Genomic DNA, 13161 nt, shown 5'->3' with positions numbered 1-13161 from the left:
TTATAGACCAATAAGTAGTCCAAATCCTTACATACACACCACGTGGAGTCAATAAGCCAGTCGCTGCAAGACGTGCTAAACTTGCTGCATAAATGCCCTCCAACCCCAACCTTGTTTTCAGCCCAGAATGTGCCTCGGCGACCAATCGCTGCTCACTCGCTGGACGTGGAACCCGCGGCAGAACCTCACATTCGCTGGGGATCTCACGACCAACGGCTACATGCGCACTGAGGAGCTGGCACAGAGCTGGGTTAGCCGCTATCCTAGTCCTCTGACTGATAACAAACATGATTACTTGGTGAGTTTTACAGTATAAAAAGACCGGGTGATTAGGGCGTAATACTATTAAATGAAAGCCAAGAATGCTAGATGAGACAGTTCTGAGAACCAACGCATCTTCAACTATAATCTTTATTTTATGCCTTATTACCAATACATAGGCATATGGGCAGCAATTAACGACTTTCGGCATGATGATAATTATTTACTTGTAGAGCTAGAGAAGGAAATCAGAAATCATCATCGCATTTATTCTTCTTCACAAGATTCATGACGTGACGTGAGCGTCATGAGAAATTTATGTTGAAGTCTCATATATCAGCCTTTTATCAGGACTCGCACTGGTAACGTGGTTATTATTAATTTACTTATATTATGATTATAATTTCAGTTCAAGTTCGCGAAGGACAAGCGTTCCTCGGAATCCTTCCACGCCTTCACTGCGGGCTTGTTCCGATCGCGTCCTGAAGATCTCGACTTGCCGCATGAAAACGATGAGAAACTGCTTATGGTATGCACTTCATCGAGATAAGTTACGGGTCAAACACGTTTAGTAAAAAGTGGGACCTTTCATGTGGACAATATCTACAAATGGATAATTGGGATTTTACTGAGGATTTCATGATAGAGCATTTAAGAAATGGAAGGTTTGATATGCCAAGGGTTGAACATATAGCGTGTATGCGTGTGTGTAGGTATGTGTGTGTATTTGGTGTGTGTGTGCAATTATTCATAATGTAAAACACTGACAATCAATATAAATTCCCTTTGTGAGGCCTTGTCCCGAGTTTCCAGGTCTTCGCGCCACCCAAACCCTGTAAACACCTTTTGCCTAACACGCGATTTGTTTCAGCCGGACAAATTCTGTCCAGCGTGGAGCAGAGACATCGGGGACAGCAACGAGACCCTCAGGCAACGGGACATCTTCGAGTCCAAGCATGAATGGGCGGAGGTGAGTCATTCAGCTATTTACTTTAGTACCTACCCTCTGAGAACTACAAGTAGGTATAGTTCTTAGCTTTGTAATAGAGCCCGGTGGCTAATCCTATTGACTATTGTTAAGTAAAACCGCACGTGCTACTTACCCTCAAAAAAGGGTCATAATTATTCTATTTGGCAACTGAGCGCGGGCTAGTCCAACGCTCAAAAAACCAGTGTAGGTGCGCTCTCCGATAACGCGTCTTTGTTACGCATCTCGATGACACATTTTAGACTGGTTCTGTAGTGTTGCAACTCGCTGGCACTCAGTAACCGAAGTACTTACCTACTGTACTTTTTATGCAGATGATTGTGGCACGTGGCACGAGCGGTTTTACTTAACAATAGACAATGGGATTAGCTCGGGCTCTATTAGAAACCTACGAACTATAACTAAGGAGTCGGTAGCCTTTTCACGATTATAAGTAAAGTAAGGGGTCGTCCTAATACTACGCGACTACGCCATTAGATATCGCTAGATCGCGCGAATTTTACTCGTGCGAACGCGCGATGAAACTTAACATTGAACTTGAATAGGTGTCCTAATCCTAATTGACAATCGCGCGACGCGCGACTCATTCAATTCGAAGTATTAGGTTCCAACTTTGGTCAAATCTGAACCCCACAAAAAATACCGAAGCTGTCATGGGCGAGGCTCAATAAATATTAGGTGATTTAGGCACTAGAACACAATGACTATATTTTTAACCGACTTCCAAATCCCAAAGGAGGAGGTTATCAATTCGGTTGTATGTTTTTTTTTATTTTTATTTTTTTTATTTTTTATGTTTGTTACTCCATATCTCCGTCATTACTGGACCGATTTTGAAAATTCTTTTTTTGATTGAATGTATATGCATACAGATTGGTCCCGTTTTTGTCAAAACCCAGTTCTGATGATGGGATCCATAAGGAATCGAGGGAACTCCTCAAATCTTAAAGGCATACGTATAGAATTTTTTGTATTTTCATCATAAAATCAAGCATTTACATTAAAAACTGTCGCATTTGATGAAGTGGAACTGCTGATGATGATCAGAACAGAACTCTTCAACGACGCATAGTTCACGTTTGGCGATTTGTCCTCTTGGTTTTATGTTTGTTAAGCAAGTTTCGTTTTTAAGCCACATTTCTGTCAAGCTCGAGTTCTGATGATGGGATCCATGAGAAATCGAGGGAACTCCTCAAATTTTAAAGGCATGCGTATAGAGATTTTTGTATTTTCATCAGAAAATCAAGCATTTTCATTAAAAACTGTCGCATTTGATGAAGTGGAACTGCTGATGATGATCAGAACGGAACTCTTCAACGACGCATAGTTCACGTTTGGCGATTTGTCCTCTTCGTTATGTTTGTTAAGCAAGTTTAGTTTTTAAGCCACATTTCTGTCAAGCTCGAGTTCTGATGTTGGGATCCATAAGGAATCGAGGGAACTCCTCAAATCTTAAAGGCATACGTATAGAATTTTTTGTATTTTCATCATAAAATCAAGCATTTACATTAAAAACTGTCGCATTTGATGAAGTGGAACTGCTGATGATGATCAGAACAGAACTCTTCAACGACGCATAGTACATGTTTGGTGATTTCGAATTTCGGTTTTGACTTGGACTGGGACCCGGACTCATACCCGGATCCGGTTCGGACCCGGACTCGGACTCGGACCCGGACTCGGATCCGGACTCGGACCCGGACTCGGACCCGGACTCGGACCCGGACTCGGACCCGGACTCGGACCGGGACTCGGACCCAGACTCTGACTCAGAGACCCGGACCTTGACCCGGAAAACCACTATGATACCTAAACTAAATAAACCACTATGATTACCTACCATAAAATGTGGGTATGATGATGCCAAACCCCTCCCGCTCAAACTCCCGTACACCGCGCCGCATGCGCCGTTAAGTGGGTTAGGTTAGGTTTGAACTGCGATCCTCACAGAACCGAACAAAAGTGGGTTAGGTTTGGTTAGAACTGCGAGTCTTACAGAAACGAAATGCTACTAGAAAAGTGGGTTTGATTAGGTTCGAACTGCGATCCTCACAGAACCGAACTGCTATCAGAGAAGTGGGTTAGGTTAGGCTAGAACTACGACCCTTACGGAAACGAAATGCTACTAGAAAGTACTCGTTTTACCTCCTTTTCTACATAGTGCACCATCTACCATAATCTTTCACCGGGCCCCATAGAAGTCGGTTTTTTTTTCTTAAAAATTATGTATGTTTCATTTCTGTCGTGACCACACATTCTGTGTCGTGTCCTACCACAATGACCCAACGTCTGCGGATGTCACGAATTCCTGATGTCCCAAATTAGTTTGTATTTTTAATTCTAATTGTAACCTTGTCCGTGTTTTTATGGGTCAAAAAAATTGTCATTAGCACAAACACAATTAATGGAGCTAATGAATTGTTCTGGTATGCGGGATTAGGTAGTTGGACTAGCTGGCCAGTTATTTAATAAGGTCAATTGGTATGTTTCGGTTGTACCTAGAATGAAATGGACCCGGTCACCTAGTAACACTTGCACGTACCGCATACCTAAATCGTAAATAAAAACAAAATACTGTACGGTTACCATCAGTTTGTCACTGACATAAACGCCGTCGAGAACGTAATTTACTTTCTATACATCCCGTTTGCACTGATATGCGAGTGCGAGCGAGATGTATAGAAAGTAAATTACGTTCTCGACGGCGTTTATGTCAGTGACAAACTGATGGTAACCGTACTGGACATTTTCACGTTCGAGGAAAACGATTAGGTATATACAATTCTATCCTGACCTATAGGATAATCGGTTTAAGTGACCTAACCTTTTAGAACTACTTGACTTCCTCGATTCTACCACGAAATAAAATAAACCGAAGTGCGGTCGACGAAGTCGGACTCCCCACCGAGGGTTCCGTACTTTTTAGTATTTGTTGTTAATATAGCGGCAACAGAAATATAATTATGGAACATCATCTGTGAAAATTTCAACTGTTTAACATGGTTCTAACTGGTAACTGTCACGGTTTATGAGATAGGTACAGCCTGGTGACAGACAGACGGACAAGAATAGTGGAGTCTTAGTAATAGGGTCCCGTTTTTACCCTATGAGTACGGAACCCTAAAAAGGGCTTTTTTTCATTTTACTGACTTCGCTACATTTGCAATAAAATAAAATAATAAATCAAGCTCTTAAATTTCTATACGCAGATGGTGAGCAACATATCTTCGCGCCTGGGCTTCACGTATGACATCGATCGCAGCATCATTAAGAACATCTACCAGATGTGCCGCTACAACAAGGCGTGGGACATCACCCAGATATCGCCCTGGTGCTCGGTAAGGCAGTTTCATTTCAGCCAAAAATATTTCAGATTCATTCCAATACTTACATACTTATATACATACATACATCACTGGCTCAGTGACCCAAAGAGGATCTTGGCCTCTGACACAACAGAGCGCCACTCTGCTCTATTCTGCGCCACTTCGCGCCAGTTGGGTATTCCGATGGCGGACAGCTAGGTCTTTTTCGGCTTCGTCACTCCAGCGGTATCTGGGACGCCCGGACGGTCGTTTTCCGCCCGGGTGCCCCACATACGCTCTACGCTCTTCTCGCAGCACGATCCTCCCCCATCCTCTCCAGGTGACCAAGCCAGCGGAGTCGTATGGCTTTGATCTCGCCAATTATATTGGGCATCGCAACCAGCTCCTACAATACTTACTATAATATTATCCATGTAGACATTACTTTCCAAATTACGTCAAATGAAGTCTTCTTCTTCGTTACACTCTTGACAGAGTGGTCGTGGCCATTATGTAGACTTTAGAGCGACACGTCGCCATTCCTGGCACACACTGGCTTCGATTTGGTCGGTCCATCTCATGGGCGATCGTCCTCTAGCCCTGTCACCTCCCACTCTTTCTTGCACAACGTTCTATGTAGGGTTTGCAATCCGGATCCGAAATGTATGAAATTATCCGGATCTGGATCCGGATCCGCGGATCTTCCCATACATTTCGGATCCGTCGTGCAAACCCTAGTACTATGGATGTCCCGTCTCGCCGAGACACGCGGTGTTCAAAGAAGTTGAGGATCCGAGTTTTGATCGTCGAAAGCAACCGGTACTCCTCAGGAATTGATGCGTTGGCCGGAACTGAAATCAAATGAAGTAGATACGTCTTATGCACGCTGTAGAAAAACAGAGCTTAATTAGCGTGAACCAACGACCATATACTTAAGTGAATTTTGAAGTGAAAAGGGATGACCCTGCAGGACTCCGAGAAATGTTGAACTAATCACCTATGGCTGCATTCCACTTCTCAAAAACTCACCAAGGAATTGATGAGGGCCCTAGGCCCTGACCTTAGTGACCTTTGGTTTCCGACCTGAACGCCAGTAAGTAGATCACCAATAATAAAACAATTAGCATCAGATTTCATACGAGACTGCCTGGCCTCATTTTTAAAGGCGCTGGCCCTTGAGTCAATAGGTTAATGTGTTCTATATTTACCGTCGTAAATATCATTCTTATAACTGCGTACAGTCACACGATTTGCAATTTGTTTGATAATTTCTTTTTTTTATCGCTAGTACTAACGCTTCACATATAGAAAACCCACAAAAATTTTGTGCTTTGACGAAATTTGCATTGCGTTTATTTTGGGTGGATGTGAAAACACCCAGTCCGTGTTTTATAAGACTTATTGATATGAATAGCCTTAAGATAATCTTATTTTGAGCAATTTCTGAAAAGTTTCAAGACATTTATTACCGACTTCAAAAAAGGAGGTTCTCAATTCGTCGGAAACTTTTACACAACTCATTGATTGACACGATAACATTCCAGGCATTCTCCCGCGAAGACCTCCGACGTTTCGAGTATGCCGAAGACTTAGAAACCTTCTACAAGTATGGCTACGGTTCGGAGACCAGCCCCAAGCTGGCCTGCCCGCTCATCAAGGATATGATGGATTTCTTCAATAAGCATGTCAACGCAAGTAAGTTCATCATCAATCATCACAAAATACGATCCGAGTTTCCTTTGATAATCATCGCCAAAATCACTTTGTATATTTCTTAAACATAGAAGACCAAGCTAAACTGTGCACAGACTTTGCAATGACAAAATATAAGAATATCACCATAAACGTCTATTTCACTTCCACACTTCATTAATCATTACCCCCTTCAAAGTCGGTGCCAAGTTAGCTAAGTCAAACCCCTCTAGCTGAAGTAAATCAGCACCTTTTTTTTCTTTGCAGATGTCCCCCAACAGCCGGTCTCGCAGATCCTGTTCGGCGAAGCCCCCGCTCTGCTTCTATTGACTGGTGCCTTGGGCGGCCGCCGCGACGATGCACCGCTCACCGGAGACAACTTCCACACGGTCCCGACTCAGAGCCGCAAGTGGAGTTCTTCAGCCGCTTCGCCTTTTAATGGAAACCTTGCCGCTGTTCTGTACAAGTAAGCTATTCCCTTTCCTCGTTACCCAATGGGACTCGAGGCGGTTCAGTCACTCATCGTGCAATGGAGAGAGCTATATTCGGAGTTTCTCTGCGCGATATTTAGGAATAAGAATATTCGCAGAACTAAAGCTTGAACACAGTAAAATGTGGGCACAAGTAAATGCTTATATATTTTTATTTATACAATATGGAAACTTCTTAGTATTATAAATAAAAACTATTTGATATCCTGAATAAAAACTATTATGACAGCATTCCACTTTGATCATTTGTTTTCACGATGGCGAGCTCTGAACACAAGAAACGTGAAATTATTTTGCGCAAACATACTGAAAATCCTCATTTAAGTTATAGGGCATTAGCAAAACTTTTAAAATTACCGCAATCTTCCGTATGTTTAGTTTTAAAAAGGTTCCGAGAACGATTGACAGTAGATCGCAAGCCGGGAAGTGCAGGTAAGCAAGGCGCAAAGGATAAAAAAAAAGAAGCCCATGTCTTGCGACTTTTTACAGCGAATCCGAAGTTATCGTCCCGTGATGTCGCAAAAAAGGTCAAAATGTCGCAGTCATATGTACAGAAAACTAAGTCAAGAGCTGGATTAAAGTCGTTCAAAGCACAAGCTGCACCCAATCGCGACGCTAAGCAAAATCTGTCTGCAAAACAGAGATCACGAAAGTTGTACGACAATTACTTGACAAAATTTGGATGCGTTGTATTGGATGATGAAACGTACATCAAAGCAGACTTCAAGCAGATACCGGGGCAAGAATTTTATACTTCTAAGAATCGTAAGGATGCCCCAGAAGATTGCAAGATAAAAAAGAGATCGAAGTTTCCAAAAAAATTTCTTTTATGGCAAGCTATTTGTAGTTGTGGTAAAAGAAGTCGTTCATTCGTAACAACAGGCACAGTAAACGGTGAAATCTACAAAAAAGAATGTTTGCAAAAGCGTCTACTGCCCTTTTTACGCAGTCATAGCTCACAGCCATTATTTTGGCCAGACCTTGCGAGCTGTCACTACTCTAAAGCAGTAGTTGAGTGGTATAAACATAACGATGTCGCAGTGGTACCTAAAGAGTGCAATCCTCCAAATTGTCCTGAACTGAGGCCGATTGAAGAATATTGGTCAATTATGAAAGGGATTCTAAAAAAAGGAGGCGGAGAAGTTAAATCGGCAGCTGAATTGCAAAACAAATGGAAATGGGCTTGCAAAAGATATCCTGATAGTGCTGTGCAAGACTTAATGAGCCGGATTCGACGCAAAGCACGCAGTATGGCATATAGAAAGCAAATTTAATAATTGTATATATTTGTAAAAATGGTTATTAGTCTAGTAAATAAATGCAATAAAAATTTCCTTGAAATATGTTCAATAACATTTTTATTTTTGTTACTTTATGTGCCCATGTTTTACTGTGTTCAAGCTTTAAATGCATCCGACGTAGGTCGAAGGATTGCATGCTAACTTAAAAATGGCCATGGGCGGTGAAAGCCGAAGCCCCTGCGTTCTTCTGCCGCGTCACGTATTTGACGCAAAAGAATCATTCATTACCTTATGAACCATAAACAATATTTAACTTACAATCCCTTATTTCTCCAGATGCAATCCCAACGGCAACTTCGGTTACAAGGACCGGCACCAGATCCTCTTCCTTCAGAACGAGCAAACCATGGACCTACCCTTCTGCAAGGTGGGCCTCTGCGAGTGGCCAGACCTCAAGGTCCGGCTGGGTGACATCGCGAATAAATGCAACCTGGACTTCTGCAACGGGGCCGCGACTTTGAACGGTGTTGTGGCTTTAAGTGTTGGTTTGTTTGCGTTCTTTGTGAGATATCTGGTTTAAATTCGTGTTTTCACTCACGTGTATCGAACGTATTACGGGGTGGCTAAAAATAACTACCCCCAAAAACCCCGAACCCCGTTTGCGTTTTCGGGGTTGGTCCCAGAGTGAAAGTTGCTCAGTATTATCCCAAAACCTCCCTGGTAACGGGAATGCAGTTATTTTTCAGCCACCCTGTATATTAGGTACTTTAGTATGGTATCAGTTTTGTGAGCGTACAATGTCAGGACGCAGTGCATAATTGTTTTCCTCGTATTTTCTCGGAAACGTTCGTATTTGTCCCGCTAATTTCAGTCAACCTCAGTACTTTTTGTACCGAGACTGACTGAAATAGCAAGACACGTTAGTACGTTTCCGTGAAAATACGATGGAAAATAATTATGCACATGCACTTACATCTGTAATGTTATGAGAAAGAGCCGGTAGCGAAGCGTCTGCACACAAAGTAATATAGGTACAACAAATCCACCTTATGCCTGAATGAAGTCGGTTAAAAAAAGCCGTGACGCTTTGCTACCTTCTGGCAATTGACGGATGACGCGATTTTGTCACCGATGGCTACTATACTATCCGCAAACGAAAGTGACGCCCGAGATCATATTACCATCTCTTTCACTCCTGCTACGACTATGCAAGTGTGAAAGGGAAGTTCGACCCCGGCCGTCAGCTTGGTTTGCGTATAGTATAATGTCCGTAACACACTTGACCGTTATATTTCCACAAACATTTCTACGGTATTAAAGAAAACGATGCAACAGGAATATTTTAGGAAAACGTATGTACCTAAATGAGTAGGTAGCCATCGGTGTACTCCTTATGTACAAGTACACCAAATACGCATTTTGTAAGCTTTAGTAAAATCTTTGACCATGAACACTAGTATGAATATTACGAGTATTGTCAGCGTTTTACGTAGGAGTTTTTTGACATATTAATTCCCATAACTGTCTGTTACCCTTATTGTATTGTTCGTTATTAGAAATTTACTAATATGAATTAAACATCAGTGTCAATATGCTTTCGGACATTTATGGAGCATTCCACGGGCTGTCCCGTACAAACGCATTTTATTTCCTGTGTTGCGACTTTTTTTCGGCATTTAAAGTGGTCAATTATTTTTCTGTGCATAATTTTGACCATTTGGCATAGAAAAGGAAACTCTTGTACCTGCAAATCTTCAGAAAATCGCGTTTGTACGGGACAAATGGTAGACAATTTCATGGAATGCTCCTTATACGTTAGTTAGGTACATTATAACAATAACATTTTAGACTCGCTTATCAAAGGAAGACATTCTAGTACAGATGTAGTGCAGAACGATTTTGTATTTGTATTTGTAGAATTGTTTTCCATCGTATTTTCTCGGAAACGTTCGTATTTTTCATGCTACTTCAGTCAACCTCAGTACTTTTAGTACCGTCACTGACTGATATAGCAAGACACGTTCGTACGTTTCCGTGAAAATACGATGGAAAATAGTTATGCTCCACATCTGTATCACATTTTGTGTCAGTAAGTTCGTACTTTACTGTTTAAGAAAATTGAAATTGAAATTGAAATCGTTTATTGCATATCACATAGCAGGTACAGGTGTTCTTAAATATAAGCTGTTCATGTGACGCCCTGTTAGGGCACAGCAACATGGTTCCACATAGGACAACATACTAATAAAATCTAAAAAGAACTTAAATGTGACGTTCCACGGCAAAAGGTACCTTATGGCGGCTGGCGCTTACGTCTTATAGCGCCGCAATAATATTGGAGCGGTGTTAATAATAGCGTAAGCGCCAACCGCCATAAGGTGCCTTTACCCGTGGGACGTCACAAATGTGCCCAAGTAATTCAATAGTCATGGTAATAAAAAGTATCATATTCAAAGTATTTTTGAGACACTAAATAATGCTACTAGTTTTTAGAGGTTTAGAAGCCGAGAAAACGTAAAAAGTATATTTCTTGTCGTTAATATTAATTTTGAATGTACAGTTAGCATGTAATACTTTTTTTTTAAACTAAGGGTCCTGAAGGGGATAAAACAAACAACCCGATAGTGGACAGGTACAATTTAATTGCCGGCCTGGTTAAGTTTACACTTTTGAGCTTAAACACTACTTAACGACTTATTGATAGTAAACTAAATTTATATTTATCTAACCGGGTTTTAATTATTGTTGGTGATACTTGGTCGATTGCGCTATTGGATAGTTAATACTAAAAGGTGAATAGTCCAAAATCGCAGTTTAGGAAAAAGTAGTGAAAGGCTTAGCTGCACTGTAGCGACAGTCGACGGCTCTCTCTCTCGACCAGATGGCCGGAGGTTCCAATAGCTCCGACTCTGGCGGGGCCAGCTGCACAGGTCGACTGGCACAGAATCTGGCCTACCAAAGGCCGCGCCCCTAGTAGACACCTCCTGTCGGAGGAAAATCGTCTTGCCGGGGTTTATGAGTGATCGAATATCAACTCCGAAGTGCCCAGGACGCTCCTGGTTCGCCCTTTCGGGAAACGGGTTAACCTCAAGGTACACCTGAGGGCAGGCAAAGATGAGAACGTTGTCCCAATTATTTAATATAAAGCCGAGCCCGGCTAGGTCGGGGAAGAAAATCCAAGTCCCCAAAATGGCCGAATCATTCTCCCTCGGTGCCTCCTCTTCGATGTTGCCAGGGTTACAATCCCAAGGCATTTAACAAAACTGACGTGAAATTCTAAATACGGAAATTAGAACAGAGCGTGGTAAACGCTGCTGGACAAGCACGGTATGATATTTTTAAGAAAGGGAAAGGAAGACTCGACAATCTATACATTCCTACCCGTTCATGGAGAATGATAATAATTATTTTGGTAAGAACTAGTTGGCGATCGAACTGGTTTCGAAGGGATTCAGACCTATCTCCCTGGCAACACGGAATCGCTGCCAACTTGACAGTCCATCGACACTATTCGAGACACAGATTTAATCGCCCGTCCGGCTTCATAGAAGTATTTTGTTATCTAAATATTTTTCCATTACACACCCCCCTAACCAGGAGAATTTTACGACAGAGGCAAAAGACGAAGGAGTAAAATTCCAGCTCGCCCTCGAGCTGTGTCACCAGCCGAACGGTGTAAGGAGAAGGGAATCTAAGGACTTCCCTAGGACGTGGATTACGGCCCACAATCGCACGTCGATTTGTCCCTTGGCATCAATTGAGTCCGCGGGGCCGTCGCTGGAAACAATCGCATCTAGGCCTACGGGACAAAACAAAGAGAAAACAAAAAAAAATTGAAGCCAACGTCGCTTCAATGGACAAACAAAATAAAAAAAATAAATAAATAAAGCGCTTTCCCAAAAGATAATAGACTACCCGGATTGTGGAGTATTGGTACGTCTCGTTACAGGAGTCAAGTGGTGTGGACAGAACTTGGCTTGCAGTCTTTTATGTGCCATTTACCCAGACGCTTCCCATTCTCATCTTCCAACTCGTAGACTAAACGGGATATTTTCCGAATGACGCGACATTTGTCATATTTGGGTGCTAGCTTCGCCGAGAAGTATTTACCGGCGTTGCTCTGCTTGAAGGTGCGTTTCCACACTTCGTCTCCGACGTTGAATTCTATATCACGACGTTTATCATTGTAATACTTGATGTTGCGGTCATGAGCTTTCTGTAATAATTCCTTCACGGTCGGGTAAATGGCCCTAAGGGTCTTAATCTTGTCGAGGTACTCTCCCCGGGGGGAAAAAACGATTTCGTCGACCTCCTCGGGGTCGTCGTAAATTGTGCCATCCGGTACTGCTTGGCGTCCATGCACGAGCAGGAACGGAGTATATGATGTTGTTTCATTGACTGAGGTATTTAAAGCGAACTGTATACGAGAAATATTCACGTCCCACGAGCGATGATCCGATTCAACGAACGTTGATATTGCTGTTACTAGGGTCTTGTTGTAACGCTCTACGGTGTTGACTGGGGGTGTCGAAAGTGGCTAAACGTGTGAGGAGTTCAAAATGATCTGCACAAGCTTTTATTCTCTTAATAAAGTTGTGTTCAGGTAATTTTGAACGTCTGAACCGCTTGGCTTACTTTGGTGTGACTGTATACTGTATGTACTAAGATATCCTAGACTATCTAGGCCACCTGTAAGTGTCGCTTTAGTACTTAGATATAGTTTTTGCTGTGAGATTTTTCAATATTTTAATATCATGCATTTTAACTGTATTTGTGGTCGCTTACGATGTAATGATAGGCTTTATTATTTTAAGCGTTTTTAGTTTCGATTAAGTTTTTTAACGTTATATTTTGTAAATATAGAGCAGTCGTGAGCGTAATTATGTGGTATTATTCTTTTACTTGTCCTAGTCTAAGTGGATAATTGTATACATGAATATAAACGCCGATTGTGCCCAGTTTACAGATGTAGGTAGTGCATAATTATTTTCCCTCGTATTTTCACGGAATGTTACGAACGTATCTTGCTATTTTAGTCAGTCTCGGTACAAAAAGTACTGACATTAAGTAACTGAACTTACATGACAAATACGAACGTTTCCGAGAAAATATAATGCCGGCTACATACGTAACGATAAATCGTTGCGATAAAACTGTGCAGTCCCACTGTGCAGATAAATCGA

The 13161-nt window shown here is 42.0% G+C and overlaps 1 protein-coding gene across 1 annotated transcript in view; it reads left to right on the top strand.

The window, feature by feature from the left end:
* LOC134667490 (multiple inositol polyphosphate phosphatase 1-like) overlaps positions 1-13094 on the top strand; it is a 31824-nt gene extending 18730 nt beyond the window's left edge. The window contains exons 4-10 of the mRNA XM_063524914.1: positions 122-298; positions 671-790; positions 1133-1231; positions 4459-4587; positions 6099-6249; positions 6514-6712; positions 8315-13094. Of these exons, the coding sequence (XP_063380984.1) occupies positions 122-298; positions 671-790; positions 1133-1231; positions 4459-4587; positions 6099-6249; positions 6514-6712; positions 8315-8558 (1119 nt within the window). The 3' untranslated portion in view covers positions 8559-13094. The remainder of the gene's footprint in view (positions 1-121; positions 299-670; positions 791-1132; positions 1232-4458; positions 4588-6098; positions 6250-6513; positions 6713-8314) is intronic.
* The last annotated feature ends 67 nt before the right edge of the window (positions 13095-13161 follow it).

This window comes from Cydia fagiglandana, chromosome 9 (genome assembly GCF_963556715.1).
Source record: "Cydia fagiglandana chromosome 9, ilCydFagi1.1, whole genome shotgun sequence".
Classification (NCBI taxonomy): domain Eukaryota; kingdom Metazoa; phylum Arthropoda; class Insecta; order Lepidoptera; family Tortricidae; genus Cydia; species Cydia fagiglandana.
The sequence above is the reverse complement of the archived record's forward strand: the minus strand, read 5'-3'. Positions and strand labels throughout refer to the sequence as shown.